Consider the following 17,655-nt stretch of genomic DNA (forward strand, 5'->3'; position numbering starts at 1 on the left):
CTAATACTCTAAAGCTCTTTTCTTAACATTTTAATGTCTCCACTTGTTCTCCATGTAGCCTTTATAAAGGTGTGACAATCACCTTTCCAACATCAGGGGAGACTCAGGCATCAGCCAGAGGGACAGTTTTACTCCCAAGGGGAGAAAAAGTAACAAGGAGGGTAGAAACTATTAGTTAATCTAGGGCAGGTTTCATTAAGATTTTTGAAGTGACTCCCAAAACATGAACTTGCCCCCATTCACTTAAAAGTACATAATATATTCCAAATCCAGACTGAGAGTACTTTGTTTTCAATTTTCACTATACAGTGCTATAATATACCATTGGTTTTGGATAACCGAGAACTACTGAAGGACAATGTTCACTATATGATCATCTGGTGAAAAGAACATCTTCCCACTGCTGATACCACTCTCTCCATTTCTGCCCACTCTCATCCCCACTATAAGAGTGAAGCCTGTAATCCTAGTCATACCAAAGGAAACTCATTTTCTTTGTGACATGGACATATTTAAATGATTTAACGTGTACGTTGAGGCCAAGTCGTACTTTCTCTTCAGTTTGGAGAACTGCTGTCAAACATCGTGACTGATCTGGCTTATCTAGTTCCTGCATCAAGTGCTTTGTTGCATTTAAAAGGCAAATATTTAACGGACGGATTTCATTTAATCAAGTGGCCTTTACTGGACTGTATGAGATGCTCTCAGCCATTATTCTAACCCTACACATGACCAACCCTGTCCCCACGTGCCACACACTCCCACGGGCATTCAGCACATTGTGTGCTTCTTGCATACGAGCTGCAATCCAGAGCTTTGGGCAACTCTTTGGAAACTATGTACTACGGCTGTTTTTCTCAAAATCAGGAAGGCGTATCTGTATGTGATTATTAAGGATGAAGTTGTAGGAATAATCTTGCAGCCTTTAATTTGTGATAGAAATGTTCCCACTATCAGTGCTCTACCTAGTTAAGTAACAACATACTCACCATGTCCTCCACATGTGACTCTGCACGCTGTCACGGGGGGCACATCCACTGACCTCCGATCTGCCTACTTGGAGTGTGTCAATGCAGGAGTCCACTTCCTGACCAGTGCCACGTGTCCTCACAAGTCAGACACGATGCTCCCTAACTTGGAACAGCTACTGTGATGTCACTGTGCCTACCACTCTCTAGCCCCCTTGGCTGGGATTGGTCCTTGCTACCCAACAAGGTAATAACCCTGGGACTCTCTGAAGGCTGAACATCAGTCTTCCTGCCTCCCTCCCACTCTCCTGGGTCAACTTCTCCAGTGGCTGCTACACGCAAGGTCACATAGGACTCCCTTCCCGTGAATCTTAATTCAGCCCTATAGAAACCAGCCCATGAACTGAAGCATTTACTAAACACGCTTGAAAAGCAATATGCAAAATATGCAAGGGAAGGTATCAGGAGAATAGACTGGAGTTTTGTTTGTGACTGGAGGCAGAAAGGAGAGTGGAACCTATTAACTGACAATAGCATAGGATCCACCCTTATTGTTTCCTTCTAATACTGTAAGCACTTATTGAATAACACAGATGGTCTCTAACTAGCAAAATTCTCCCACTGGTCACTTTCTCCCATATGACTTGGTGCCCAGAGCTTATCCCTTCACCAGCACGGCTACCCTCATTGACAGAAATCCTTAAGGGAGATAACTCAGTATGCATTCTTCCTTCGCCAGTCATCTGTGGAAACTATTAAGGATCTATAGTTGCTCCCACAGTCCCTAACCAGATGCAGCCCCTTCCATAGATTCCCCACTTTCTCGATCTTTTAATTATTTTGTCTTTAGTTTTCAATCTCTTAATTTTGCAAATCTATTATTTAAAAGTGCAGTGAAGCCCCTTTGTACACTTCATACTCCCTAGTTACTGGTGAAGGTTCAAATACCTAAATATTCTCCAAAGTTATAATTTACTAATTAAACTAACTAAAATATGAGCTATGTAGATTGTCCCATGTACTTCAATTAAAATTTTTTTAAATATATTTTATTGATTATGCTATTATAGTTGTCCCATTTCCCCCCTTCACTCCCCTCTACCCTGCACACTCCCTCCCACCCACATTCCCCACCTTTGGTTCATGTCCATGTGTCTTAAGTTCTTTACCTTCTACATTTTCCATACTATTCTTGCCCTCCCCCTGTCTATTTTCTATCTACCTTCTATGCTACTTATTCTCTGTACCTTTCCCCCTCTCTCCTCCTTCCACTCCCCTGTTGCTAACCCTCCATGTAATCTCTATTTCTGTGGTTCTGTTCTTGTTCTAGTTGTTGGTTTAGTTTGCTTTTGTTTTAGATATGGTTGTTAATAACTGTGAGTTTGCTGTCTTTTTACTGTTCATATTTTTTACCTTCTTTTATACATAAGTCCCTTTAACATTTCATATAATAAAGACTTGGTGATGATGAACTCCTTTAACTTGACCTTATCTGAGAAGTGCTTTATCTGCCCTTCCATTCTAAATGAAAGCTTTGCTGGATGAAGCAATCTTGGATGTAGGTCCTTGCCTTTCATGACTTGGAATACTTCTTTCCAGCCCCTTCTTGCCTGTAAGGTCTCTTTTGAGAAATCAGCTGACAGTCTGATGGGAACTCCTTTGTAGGTTACTATCCCCTTATCTCTTGCTGCTTCTATAATTCTCTCCTTCATTTTAATCTTGAGTAATGTAATTATGATGTGCCTTGGTGTGTTTCGCCTTGGGTCCACCTGCTTTGGGACTCTCTGAGCTTCCTGGACTTCCCGGAAGTCTATGTCCTTTGCCAGACTAGGGAAGTTCTCCTTTATTATTTGTTCAAATAAGTTTTCCACTTGTTGCTCTTCCTCTTTCCCTTCTGGTACCCCTATAATTCGGATGTTGGAGGGTTTAAAGATGTCCTGAAGGTACCTAAACCTCTCCTCATTTTTTTTGAATTCTCGTTTCTTCCTTTTTTTCTGTTTGGTTGTTTCTTTCTTCCTTCTGGTCCACTCCATTGATCTGAGCCCCAGTTTTCTTTCCATTACTATTAGTTTCCCATGCATTTTCCTTTATTTCATTTAGTGTAGCCTTCATTTTTTCATTTAATTTGCAACCAAAATTAACCAGTTCTGTGAGCATCCTGATCACCAGTGCTTTGAACTGTACATCCAATAGGTTGGCTATCTCTTGGTCGCTTAAAAGTATTGGCTCTGGGGCTTTGAGCTGTTCTTCCATTTGAGCCATTTGGGGGGGTGGGTCTGGTCGTGCCTGTTATGTATGAGGGGTGGAGCCTTAGGTGATCACCAGGGCGGGGCAACTCAGTTGCTGGGTTGTGATACTGTATGTGGGCACAGGGTCAGAGAGAGAACAATGGCACTTGCTCCATTCTCTCTCAAATTTTGGTCCCCTCTGCCACTTCCCACAAGCAAATTGGGCCCTTCTGGTGCTGGTTCCCGGGTGGGTGGGCTTGTGTACATTCCAGGACCCTGTGAGTCTCTCCAACAAATTCTCCTGTGAGGCTGGGAGTCTCTGCCAGCACCTCAACCCCCAAAAGTTTTTCCAATCGGTGCTTTTAGGCTTTATTTCCCATTGCTGGGTTCCTGTGTTGTGCAGTCTGTCTTGTTGCCTGTTTCACCTGATTTATCTGTGTGCAAATGTGTGACCGTGGTCAGCCAGCTGCCTTGCACCCTCACTGGGTCCACCTGTTGCCACCCTGTACCTGGGACTGCCAACCACCGCTTTTTCCTACCTCAACCCCTTGCTGCCACCGCCGACTCTGTCCCTCTTACCAGTCTGGATGAATGGTTGTCGGACTTCTATATAGTTCAATTTTCTGTCAGATCTGGTTGGTTTTTTGTTTTTAAATTTGTTGTCCTTATTTTTTTTAAGATTTTATTTATTTATCTTTAGTGGGGCAGGGAAGGAGAGGGGGAGAGAATATCAATGTATGGTTGCCTCTCATGGGTCCCCTGCCAGGAACTGGCCTGCAACCCAGGCATGTGCCCTGACTGGGAATCGAATGTTGTCCTTATTTTGATTGTGTGAGGAGGCACAGTGTGTCTACCTATGCCTCCATCTTGTCCAGAAGTCTCATTTAAAATCTTAATGATTTGAAATTTTACTTCAAATATTGCTAATTTTGAGTCTTAGGTCAGTCAAGTAAAAATCACATGGTTTCCTAAGTCAAGGACTTCTTTTTCATTGTTTTAAAACATCAATAAAAATGTTTGTGCGAGCCAGGTTTAAAGAGTTAAATGAGTTTTAAAATGGTCATTAGAAAATCAGATAGTAGAAATTAATAATGCATCAGCAACACTGTCACTCTCTCCTACTTTCACAACATAAGATCCTTGCAGTGTTTAAGCAATGCCAGTCTTCACTAGTCATGTTCTTGGAGTAAATTATCACTGGTATGAATTAGTATTAATATAAGTTTCTATGAAAAGCCCTGAAAGGAGCCTATACTTACAAGGTCATTCTGATATTTCACAATTGAAAAATATCTAATGGAGCCATCTTCTTGTAATATTCAGGTTAATTAAAAGCCATTTCCACTAATCTGTAATTGTGAAACTTGTTAAAAATATTACTCTCACAAATTCATATTACATCAATTTCTTATAGTTCAGGTTGCAGAGAACCCTTCTGATACCGAAATTTAAAATCACCATGCTGTAGAGCCAGGCTCTTCTTGACAAGCACCTGGGAAGAGATTTTCCACAAACCCTTTCTAGTTTAATCTATTTGATTACAGTTCTGGGCGTCACCTCCAGCCATGGGCACATCTGGTGCCACCTGCAGTTCCTGGCGTGGCCACCGTGGAGGTGGTCTGGGTTCGGTCTGTCACTCCCCATCCAAGGGAGAGAGTATGCTCAGCCCAGCACCACTGGGGGCCAAGCGAGCCACATCAACAAGCCATCAGATTCAATGATGTTGTCCTCCTTAAAGATAGAGAACCTAGGGATCTTTTAACATGTTTTCATGAATCAACACCCGGCCGTCTAAGCCCCGAGGTGCACCTCCCTACATGCTCTCTTCAGCAGGGGGCTGGGAAACTACACACCCTGGGCTAATTCTGGCCACAGCCTTTTTCAATACGGCCTGTGAGCTAAGAATTATTTGCATATTTTTTTACTGTTAAGAAATAATAAAAAGAAAAATAATATTTTGTCACATTGTCACCATATGCGAAATTCAAATTTCGGAGCCCATAAATAAAGTCTTGTTGGAAAACAGCCATGATGTTCATTGACTGTTTCTATGGCTGTTTTCACACTATAGCCACAGAGCTGACCCTGGGGTCCCTGAGGTCAGAGACCCTGGGGTCCGTAAAACCAAAAATACTTACTGTCTCTGGCCCTTTACAGAGAGTCCGCCTACTCCTGGTCTACTGCATCATGACTCACATAAAGTTCTACATATTCTTGTCCTCGGTACATCAGCCTCAAGTCCTTTACCCATGTCTAAAAACTTTCCATTGTGTATTCTGAAAATACTTCCCCTGCTTGACAAAATTGACTAGTCAACCTCTTTTAAAAGAAACCAGGCTTTCTCCTGAGTTCACTACTAATTTCTCCCCAGACCCTCTCAAGTGGTGCGATTTCATTCTCTCATGAAATCATTCTCTCATATCATACAACCTCCAGTTTGGAAAATGGTGTTACTTACTTTTTTAAGATAATTTTTCCTCAACCCTTCTCCTGAACAAACAGGACAAACAAACGAACAAGCACACCCTGTCTCCCTGGGGTTCCTGATGTTCAAGTGCACCATCTTCCCTCACTCTAGTCATTCTTTCTCATTCATGGATCGCTTTCGCCACGAACATCCTAACTTGGAGTGACTCTTACCATCTACTCTCTGTGCACACACCAAGAAGCCTGGTGCTCCTGGAGAAAGGCACATAAATGAACACATTGGCATTACTGTTATTCATTGCCACCAACTTCCATGTTGCCTCAATACATCCCAGTCACTTACATTTCATTTATTTTGTTAAATCTCTTTTCCACTCACCGTAATGAATGTATCAAACCATCTCCACTCTGTTTGTCCCCCAACTCAGCTTCCCCTCCCCTATTTCTGTCTTTATATTGGGCAGATGGCATGACCTCCTATGTCAGAGAGAAAATTGAAGCCTCATCTTCAAGCCCCCAAAGCTACTTCAACACCTGCCCTCTCTTTTTTCCCTCTAGTTATATTATAGGAGTCCCTGCTCCTACCTGGGGCTCATATTCCACCTGTGCTTTCGATTACCTTTGCTCTCAGCTTTTAAAGCAGCAGGTATTACACATTTTTCCCTCCTATGTGTTATATATTCAACTTCTCTTTCTCCACTAGGACTTTTTCGCACTGGCACTCAAACAGGACCAAGTCTTCTCTACATTAAATGTCAAACCCTCCCATACTCCACATCTCGCTGTAGCTACTCCTGCCCTTCACAACCAAGCCTTTGAAAACATCTGTGCATGCTCTTTGTTTCCATCTCTTTCCCTCCCCCTTGTTCTCAGGCCACTCCAGTCTGGTTTATGACATCAGTGTACTGAAATAACTCGCACAAAGACTATCATGTTGCCAAATCCAAAGGACATTTTCTTAATTATCAGTTATTTTGATTTCTGAATAACATTTGACCACTTCCTCTTTCCTTTAAACTTCTTTTCCCTTAAATTCTGAAATAGGGCGATCCACTAAATTTCCCTCCTGGTTTTCTGTCTTCCTCAGAGGCCCATTCACTTGAGTTCTACAAAATCAGTCCTGGCCCTCTTCCTTCCTGCCTTGCTGTAGTTTCTTTCTTAAGGCAACCTAGTCAGGGCCCCAGGGTTTCCTCTTCCCCTACATACTCACAGCTTTCCAAATGATATGTCTACCCCTTAGCTCTCATCAGAGCTCTGACTATATAATAATACCTATTCAGTATCTACACTTAAACAGACCAGGGATCCCTCAAAATCAACACGTCCAAGACTAAACCCCCGAGTCCCAGCTCTTCCCCTTTAAGCTCAGTCTTCTCTTGTATCTTTCTAGGGAAAAGTACCTCCATCCACCCAGGAGTGCAAGCCAGAAACTTAAAACTTATCCTTAATATTCTTAACATCTCAGTGTCCCTCACCCCTTGTATCCAAGTGATTATCAGGGTCTGTTGATTTTTTAAAATTTTTAAAATTTATTTTTATTTATTTTAAGATTTATTTATTTACTTATCTTTAGAGGGGAAGAGAAGGATAGGAGAGAAATTTCAATGTATGGTTGCCTCTCATGTGTCCCCTGCTGGGAACTGGCCTGCAACCCAGGCATGTGCCCTGATTGAGAATCAAATCGCAATCATATGATTCGCAGGCCCGCACTCAATCCACTGAGCTACACCAGCCAGGGCAGGGTCTGTTGATTTTATCTTCTAAAAAAGATCTTACAAAGACATCCGCTGTCTCCGTTTCTACTGCCACACCCGAGTCCAAGCTACTGTCACCAGGACTCGTGCAGGACTCGGGCAGCAGTTAACTGACAGTCTCCCTGCATCTACCTGGCCCAACCAACTTGCTCCCCACTGAGCACCAAAGTGCTCAAAACATAAGTCTGGTTTACCTTCTCCTTCTACTCCTAGCTAAAACCTTTATACTTCTCACTGCTCTTTGTAAGGAAATGGGCAAAAGTCACTAACCTGTCCTACAGGGCCACTTGTTCCCTCACATACTCACCTTTCGATTTGTGGAATTTATCCAACTCACTCTGGTTGTGGAGTATTGTCACATGCTGAGCTCTCTGCTTGCAAAGGTTACCATCCTCAACACCTTTCATATGTACCCAGAGAAACCCTGCTTATCACTTCTCAGAAAGACATTCTTGTGCCACCTACTCCATACTTAAAAATGTGGCTATTTTACAAATGCCTTTTTCTACCACGAGGCTAAATACTCCTTGCGAACACGGAGGCCCAGGGCTGGTTCCACCTTCCGCTCTATCCAGGTGCTCGGCAGACATAAGGAGTCATAAAAATATTATGAATTAATCAATAAGTAAAAGTGAATACAAATTATGTCTCATTTACATTGATTTCATCATAAATTTTATATTGTTAAGGGTCTACTCAATCTAGCCAATGGAATTCCAGACTGATTTTATAAAATTATGCTATAACTAAAGGATTTGTAATTCTAGGAAAAAATTGTTTTTCAAATAAAACAAATTCTTTTTAGTACCAGACCATTGACCCTATCCTGTCCTTAGGAAATAAAATTTTAAAATCTCTTCACATTTATACCAATTTTCTTGGTTACCTTCCCCAAACCCATCCTCTACCTCATCCTTGCTCTCCTGATTTTGTTCAGGGGTTCGCCCTTGCTCCTTTTTACAGAGGAACACTACAGCTTTCTTGATTGATCTAAGTTAAGTATAATGGCCCTGTGTCCCTCATCAGTTTGGGGATGGATACATAATCTAGTTGCAGCCAATGAGACATGAGAAGGGGCTTCTAAAATAGGCTTCTTCAGTCACATGGAAGAAATGACCCTTTTCTGCTTCTGGACAGAGTTGTACTTGGCAACGTAGCAGCCATCCTTTAACCAATGTACAAGAGAGCACAAAATATAAAACATTATAGAGAATGTAACTAGAGTCCTGTCATACTATGTGTGGATCTGCCCTATCTTTGGAATTCTTGCTTTCTTTTTACTGAAGTCTTTTTAAATGAGGATTTTTCTGTTATTTGAAGATAGTGTCATCTTAACCGACAGACAGAAAACTGGCCCAGGTTCTTCAAATGAGAAAAGTTGCTCCAGCTAACTTAATAAGTATTTGTACAGAAAATGTAACTATTCACTATATAAACCCAAGAAGCAAGCCATTAAATTAAGAACCTCCCGAAGAATTCTTGAAGAAATTTAGCAAGCTAAAAACTTTGAAAATGGATAATTATAAAATTAAATCACTGGAGTACTAAAAATATTTTACCATGGGCAATTAATTATATTTGTCTAGTAAAAACGAACTACAATTTATCATGAATATTTTCAGAAAGGGAATTTGTTTTCATAGACTTTTTCTTTTGCTAACAACTAAAAGACTATACAATACATTAGGAATTTTCAAAGAACTAAAATGTAATAAAACGTACTTGGCATAACCCTTGGCTAAGGTCAACATTTTAAAATGACTTACAATAAAAATTATGATCATCATTTTTAACCTGAAGATGCCAGGAGATTAGGTTGAATTTATACTCATCTTATTAAATAGCTTAAAGGTACTTTTCTGAATAAATCCTAGAGATAAATCTACTAGCCAGGTATTTATCTTATTCTCATAAAAGTAGCTGATAGAATGCACATCAAATTGAGTTACTTCCTCTTATTAGTAACAAACACGACTATGATTTGTAAAAGCAATCATATCTTGTGAATTTGAAATGTAGGTGTTCTAGCATTTTATTATTAAAATGTGAACGAGCCCTGGCTGGTGTGGCTCAGTGGACTGAGTGACAGCCTGTCAATTTCCGGTCAGGGTACGTGCCCAGGTTGTGAACCAGGTCTATGGTTGGTCATGTGAGAGAGGCAACCGGCTGATTGATGTTTCTCTCGCACATCACTCTTTCTCCTTCCCTTCCCTTCCCCTCTCTCTAAAAATACATAAATAAAATCTTTAAAAAAATGTGAATGAGAGGTAGATAACCAAGGAATATTTTTCTAAACAACCTATCAGTACACACTCCTTGGATATTTTATCCTTAACTGATCCCTTAAGAATAATCAAATAGCCCTGACTGATGTGGCTCAGTGTGTCGGGCATCATCTCGCAAACCCAAAGGTTGCTGTTTCGATTCCCAGTCAGAGCAATGCCTGGGTTGCAGGCCAGGTCCTGGGCTGGGGGAGTGCAAGAGGCAACGATCTATATATCTTTTGCACATTGATATTTCTCTCTGTCTTTTTCTCCCTCCCTTTCCCTCTCTCTAAAAATCAAATCTTTTTTTAATTCTACAAAATAAGAATTCAATAGCCCAGATTACTTTTACACTTTTATAATTCTAATCTTGTAATTTTTGTTTGTTTTTTAAATCTCTATTTTGATATATAATATACATGAAACAAACTGTATCTACTTTCAGTGCACCATTCGGTGCAGGTAGAAAAAGGTGTCTGTGTAACCACCAACACAGTCAAGATACAGAATACTTCCCTTACCCTTCAAAGTTCCAAGCACTCTTTCCCAGTCACAGTTCAGTACCCAGGGCCCCAGGCATCCACTGTACTGTCTGCCCTGCAGATTCATGTAAATGGAGTCTGACAGCATGTAATATTGTACTTCTGGCTTCTTTTTATCACAGTGTTTTTTTCCTTTTTACTGCTGAAGAGTATTCATTGGTATGAATATATTACAATTTGTTTATCCATTCACTTTATTCATGGACATTTTTGGGTTGTTCCTAGTTTGGGGCTCTTATGAATAAAGCTATTCTGAACATTCGCCTAGAAGTCTTTTGTGCTGACATGTCTTATTTCTCTTGAGTAAATACAACAGGTCCTCAAATAACATACTTTTATTCAACATTATAACATGGATGAGATGCACTAAGAACTTACCTCTTGTTTATATCAACTAGCCTATGGTAAAACTGTTTTCATTAGAGGAAGTTTTGCTTAAAGTCCCTGGACCTATCAATAGCATTAAGTGAGGGTTTGCTGTACCTGGAAAAGGAATGCTAAAATGTACAGTAAGTATGTGTTTCTTTAAAAGAAGTTGCCAGGCTCATTTGTCAAATGCCTGTATCATTTTACACTCTCATTAGCTATATGTAAGACTTTCAGGAGCCCTAGACTTTCACTATTTACAATATTTATAATACCCAGATTTACAGTATTTAGTATCACCATTCTTTTTAAATGTTAGCCATATCTAATGTATGTGTTATGGTAATTCAGGGTGGATTTAATTTGCATTCTTTAATGAGTAATAATGTTGAGCATCTATTAATGTGCTTGTCATCAATTTCTATGTCTAGATTTTCCTCTGGTTTAAAAACACCTAAAAAAGTCTATTTTGTATTTACATCTTGAGTCATATATGAGTAATTCCCTAAATACTTATGTGGTTTTCCAGTAATAACAGAGAAAAGTCACTATAATGAAATGCACTTACAAACAAACATTAGGGAATATTTGCTTCTTCTCTGAGTTGGACCTGCCGCCCGTAGGCCACTCCCTTCCTGTAACTTGCAGACTGTCTTCTCTTCCTGGTTTCTCGACTACCCGTACCAGCTCTAATCTAGCAATCAGTGATCTAACTTCCCATAACCTCTTTTCTCTGTCACACAGCTTATTTTCTTTCTCTTAAACCCCATGAGTAGTAGAGAACAAATAAGAAATCCATGACAATTTCCATGAATTAGTAAGTTTGAAGTTTTTAGAACACAAGAACAAGAGTTCTCAAACTTTAGTCAGCCTAGAATTCATCTGGAGACATTTGTTAAAATTCAAACTCCCAGGCCCCACACTAAAGAGAGTCCTAATTCAACAGGTTTGGAGTGTGGCCCGGACACCCGAACGTTGGACATAGAGTCCAGGTGATTCTGACACAGCTGTGCTGTGGGTCATCCTTTGGAAACACTGCAGACCTTTGCCTGCAGTGAGTATATGTTGCCCTCCGGCAACAAAAGGGAATATTCTGTTCTCATTCATTTTTCCAAAGTGAGGTGTACAAACCCCAAGAGATTGGGCAAAACAACCCACTAAGGTAGGAATGGGATATTAAAATTATCTTTTTCCCTTAAAACCCTGCTTTATCAATGTTAAATACAAGATGGACGTGGGAGAGAGAGAATGAGAATCAGAAAATAGACACCAGTGATAGAGGAAGTCAGAGGGAAGATAATTAAGTGGTAAATGATTTAGCAGACCAGCAATGTCAAAACTTAAGCTAGCAGAGTGAACTTGCCCTGTACTGCCGAACCCCAGAAAGGCTCAGAAATTTGAGCCACCTGTTACCTCTAACAAGTGCAGCTGAAAACAAGTTGACTGTTTCTATAAAAAGCAGTTAAACTCCCAAACCCTTTCCCAACATCAAGCATTCAAGGCACCTAGATTTCTGCCATCCGAAGAGAAGACGGGAGATTTGTTCTGTAAGCTAAATCAGAGCTAACTTCAAAAGCTAAATCAGAGGAACTCTGGAATCAGCAGCACCAGGCCAGAGGGTGATGGTATCTTACTAAAAAGAGGGAAATTAAATTAAAACCTACATGTGGAAAGTGCAACTATTAGCCAGCCCCCTTCACCACTTGGCTATTAACTCTCAAGTTGGCAGATTCTGCGTGGTGAAACTAATCAGCCCTGAAGAAAAAAGCTACAGACAATTAGGGACCTTCCCCAACCTCCAAGATAAGGCCTGGCCTTTAAAGTGCTCCCTGATGAAATCCAACCTTCCCTTGCCACACCTGCGGTCAAGAGCCTTTCAATGAGCTTTTAGCTCTTCACTTTAAATATTGATGGAGGATTAACTCATCTTTAAGAAAAGCCTGCAACAGGAAAGAACAAAAACAAACACTCAAATGAATGAAATAAGCAAGTACTTAGAGAAAACAGACACAACCCAGGGAGCAGAAGTTAAAAAAAAAAAGTTCATTGGACTGGAAGGTAAAGATAAGGAAATCTCTCAGATAAAAAAAATCAGGAGTTCAAAAGATACAACAAATCAGAGTAGAAGAGTTCCATAAAATTAGAACAGAAAAAGTACAGAAAGTGAAAATTTGCCAAAAATTTTTCAAAAAGTGACTCACAAAAGAAACATGAGACCTGAGTCTCTAGTTTTAGTCTGAGTATCTAGTTTTAGTCTGAGTATCTAGCATATCTTAGAAAAACTTCTGAACTCTGAGAACAAAGAGATGATTTTAAATGTTTTCAGAGAAGAAACATTAAAGGCAGGTCATCTACTAAAGACAAGGTGTGGTACCCGACTTCTCAACAGCAACACTGGAGACCAGCAAGGAGCAATGGAACAATATCTCTAGTGTTTAGTGGAAGGAATCATTTCCCCAAATCTCAAAAAAAATTATCTCCCATGTTCTCTTTCTCAAAAAGCCACCGGAATGTGTGCAAGATAAAGTACACGAAGAAAGAGGCACACGTGGGAACAAAGAGAAAGAACAGAGGGGAGACAATCACCCCCCGGGCTGATGGGGAAGGAACATCACAGGAACAAACAGCTCAAACTGGAGGAGAGGGCAGGAGTCATTTTTCAGCTTTTTTCCCTTTATCACTTATTCCATTATCTTTCTCATTGTTCTCCTCCACCAATGAAATCCCATGCTATTAGTGATAGTACATATAAAATGATGCAGAAACAAATATTCCTATGTATATATGAAATTATCAACTGCTGAGAAAAAATAAGTATTTCTCATAAAAGAGATGCTATTCTGGATAACACAAAAATCCACACAGTTCACTACCACTCCTCTGACAAAGATTCTAAGAGATAAGAGGAAATCCACTACAATGCTAACCTTTAAAAGGTATGTATCTCAAACAGGTATTTTCCGCTTCCATTTACTTTACATCTTGTACCCACGAAGTTTTCTTCACACCCTTTTCAACCCACAGATAGATATGTTTAGCATACACCCAACAGTGATGGATGATTACTCAAACTATGACAACTAATTCTAAAACCACCTAATTCATGTTTCAAAGAATGGCCCGTAGTTCTGGTAGTCCAAAGTTTAGTGAATAAATATGTCCCTGTGGCCCTCATTTCAAACTTCTTACTTACTGAACCTCCTAAAGCAAATGGCTTTCTTCTTGATTTCACATTTATGACTGAAATTCGGTCATTTCCCCTCGGCTTCATCCTGAGCTCAGGGGAGGCCTTCATGCTTTAACTGCCTTCTCTCACCAACCGTCTTCAATAATTCCCTTCTCGTCCCACGGCAATAACCTTCCTTGTATTACAGTCCTCAACATTCTACTTCCTTCTTACATTACTCAGTTATATGAAACTTCTAAGTAACCTAATTACTGCTTAAGACTTTTAGTTCTCTAAAAATAGCTATTAGTCCCAATATTCCTAATGTGTTATCATAAAAAAGAAAACGATTTGTATTCCTCCTCTGAGTATCCCACCTTTTTGTACCTATTACTAATTTGGTATTAAATCTGTAAATAGAGCATTATCCTGTGACTATCAACAAAGCTTTCAAAATTTAAATTTTTATTTACCAAATAATTACCTAGCCTTACTTTTTTTCCCTCCAAAGGGTTCTATGACACCTAAGGCCGCCTCTCTTTTACCTCATTCTTAAATGATAACTGGACAAATGATAATTGGACAAATACAGTTATACTGACTCATTCCCTGAGTTTTATAAATTGTAAAATTTCTTTAAATTCTACAAACTGTAAGAAGAAAAAAATAAGCTGAAGAATTTCTTGATCATCCAGTTTTAAATAAATTGCTCTCTATAGCGAAAAAGCAAAATAGCAGTGACATTTTTATCTACACTCAACCTTTCATCATAGAACATGTCATCTGTGACTATTACCCCAGTTTTATCACCAAGGCCCAGAAGTACAGAGACTGACCTGAGGGGAGCTCAAGAGGTTATCTGCTCTGGCTTTCTACCTCCATGACTGACTGCGTTTGAACAATCCTAGAGATGGGTCCATCTCCTCTATTTTTCCAAAGCTCCGAGGAAGATGGTTACAACTTGCCTTAGCAATTTGCTCTGGTGTGTAACATCCCTTGTTTTACTTATAATCCAAACCTATAGATAAGAAGGAAATCAAACCTGGGTTCCCAGCTTCTCAGTAAATGCTTTTTTCCGGTTGTGGTTATAACATACCACAAAAATGAGGAAATGAGGAAAAAAGGTATTTAGTGACAAAAATTTCCAGCATCTAGTTAACTGTTCACCTGTTTCAAGCAATAATTATTTTAAAAAGAATTGGCTATAACAAAATGATTTATACCCATCTTGATTTATAATAAAGATTTCCCACTAGTAAGAAAAATAATTTATATCTATTAGATGTATACTTATGAGTACTGAATATAAGAATGATAAATATTTATTGGGAACTCTCTGAGTGCCAGGCATTGCTGTCTCTGAATGATACCACACTGAACACCAATTCTATGAGACAGGCATTATCGTTACGCCATTTTTTAGATGAAGAAATCGAGGCTCACGGAAAGTAAGTTATCCAAGCCTAATAGTGAAAGACGAAGCCAGGATTAAAGCCTAAACAGTTTCATTATATCTTAACCTGTAATAAATATTTAATACATAGTAGCATTATTATTAGGCTGCTTTAAGATTGGTTCAAAAATTCTTTATCTGTAAAAAAAGGTTTTTTTCATATTCTCATTAGTTCCCCCTTTTTTAATATAAACAATGATCTGAAAGATATAAGCACCTTCTAAAAACCATGCACTTATATAACAAGTAACACTTGAAAATTTGCTTTTTAAAGTGTGCCTGATCATTAAATGATTTGTCTCAGGCCTATCAGATTTGCTTTAAAATATATGGATATGTATGTATACTTTAACTGAATCTTAGTTATTTTGCACTTTACTAATTCTTTCAAGAAACAGGAGTGTTTCTAGGTCTTATTTATTTGCAGATTGGAGTTTTGAAGCTAGGTTAGATTGGCTTCAGTCTAAAAACTCTATGAAATCTTGTAATCAACTATGTTAGCCAACTGATTTCCTGAAATAGTGTTGCTTTATAAGATAATTTATGTTGTTATTACAATAGGTATACTTCTAAACATTTTATATAATATTTCAGTTTTTTACTCAACATTGATATTTAGAAGGAAAAAAACAGCACATTTCAAAAGCCATTACAACTTTGAAATGTCACTTACACTCCAATCTTTGGTACAGAATTACCTTTTTCATCGTCTCCCTTCCCACTGCCATCTCATGGCCATCGTGCCCTAGGCCGTTCTTAAAGAACAGAATTCGGACTGAGGTCTTCCCCGTAAGTTTCTTCATTCTGTTAGAAAGAACAGGCTTGGTTTTCCGTTTTTCGACTTCAGTAGGAAACATCAGCCCATTCATTGTCCAAGTTACTTTCTTCATTAACAACAGATGGTCTAGAAGAGAATTTTTTTAAAGTCAAGTCAATATTTGGCTTCAAAATTAAAACTGGACACATCATGCTTCCCCTCCCCCTGTTCCCAATATCACATACACTGGCCAGTCTCCATTCGGATGCTGGTTTTCTGAAATGCTACCACCAGCTTCCCACTCACCGTGACATAAGCTGTAGCAAGCTGTCTGCTCTGATAGCCCGCATAAATCATCATTTCTGAAGGGAACAGATGTTCAGGGTATGAAAGAGTGGTACCACAATTTAGTCCTAATTAAAATTCACCTTCGCGTGCCTCTACCCCTGATCAGACACTGGGCCGAGAGGGTCCAGTGAAAGGGTCCACGGCCCTTTGCTCACCACACAACAGCCGGGGTCCTGAACGTGTGTGTTTGTTAGGGTGGGAGAACAAACTTTTCTCTTTAATATAATTTATTATCCATGTTGCTTTAAAGAGGATCACCTCCAAATAGTAATCTTACACATAATTCTTCCCTTATGACTAGAACAAAGGTGCCTTTTAGGACATTTCTGGCGAGAGATTCAAACTAGTTCATTAAAAATTGAAAATTCGTTTTCAATAAACAGTTCACTTTGACCTGTACATTTTCAGAGATGGGTGCAGGAATTTCAGTTTCAAAACTCCCACCAGTGTTAATGGGAGAGCAACTGAATCCCCACGTATGACTTTGAAAACGTGAGGGGGAGAAAAGAAGGGTGGTATGTGGCAGGCTACGTTTCTGTCCGCATTCCTTTCTCTTCAAGGGGCTTCGCTTCATAAGTAAACGATTCACACCTGAGTTATTTATTTTACTTGTGTTTTCCATTTATTTTAGGTTATATTTCATTTTCACATAAACATAAAAATGCAATGATCACTCTCATCTGTTTTTATACATCCTAATGAGAGGAATAAAGTTTATGTGTATAAAACATTTATTTATATTATATAACTGAAAATAGCAGCATTTGCTTGTCCAAAATTTCCAAATCACACTTCTCTACTAGCACGTACCTTGAAAGCAGCATGGCCTCTGTGAACTGGAAGTAGTACTTTACAAAAAACCTACTAGTGCTGATATGAAATACAATGACATCACTGTAAACAATCTTCAAGTCTGAGAATGGCTACATTAAATATTTAAAAATAAAAACACTTGTCTTTCTGGACCTCTTTCTTGATTTCTCGGTGCCTTTCTCTCACACACATGCTCACACCAATGTACATGCACGCATGCCCTACAGGCAGAAATATGAGTAAAATTTGAAGAATAAATGAAATTAAACTATAGATACCCATAAGCCTTCAAGAAGACAAAACATTTTTTACAGATATTCATTGTTCTATCTTGTCATTTTGTAATCTAAAATTGGTAGGAACTAGGATTAGAATTATAAACTATAAGTTAATGAGTTTATACACACCCAAAAGAATTGAAAACAAGTACTTAACTAAATAACATGCATACGCACGTTCAAAACAACACTATTCACAATGGCCAAGGTAGAAACCAAATACCCACCAATGAACAAATGAATAAACAAGTTGAATGTAAAAATATGAAAATTTGTATACACATATAAGCA

At 39.1% G+C, this 17,655-nt stretch overlaps 1 protein-coding gene across 1 annotated transcript in view; it reads right to left on the reverse strand.

Moving 5' to 3' along the window:
• Positions 1-17,655, reverse strand: part of DCDC1 (doublecortin domain containing 1) — a 380,146-nt gene that overhangs the window by 312,355 nt on the left and 50,136 nt on the right. The window contains exon 5 of the mRNA XM_037040449.1: positions 15,867-16,078. Within this exon, the coding sequence (XP_036896344.1) occupies positions 15,867-16,078 (212 nt within the window). The remainder of the gene's footprint in view (positions 1-15,866; positions 16,079-17,655) is intronic.

This window comes from Sturnira hondurensis, unplaced genomic scaffold (assembly GCF_014824575.4).
Source record: "Sturnira hondurensis isolate 20B ecotype Veracruz unplaced genomic scaffold, ASM1482457v3 Scaffold0002638, whole genome shotgun sequence".
NCBI lineage: Eukaryota > Metazoa > Chordata > Mammalia > Chiroptera > Phyllostomidae > Sturnira > Sturnira hondurensis.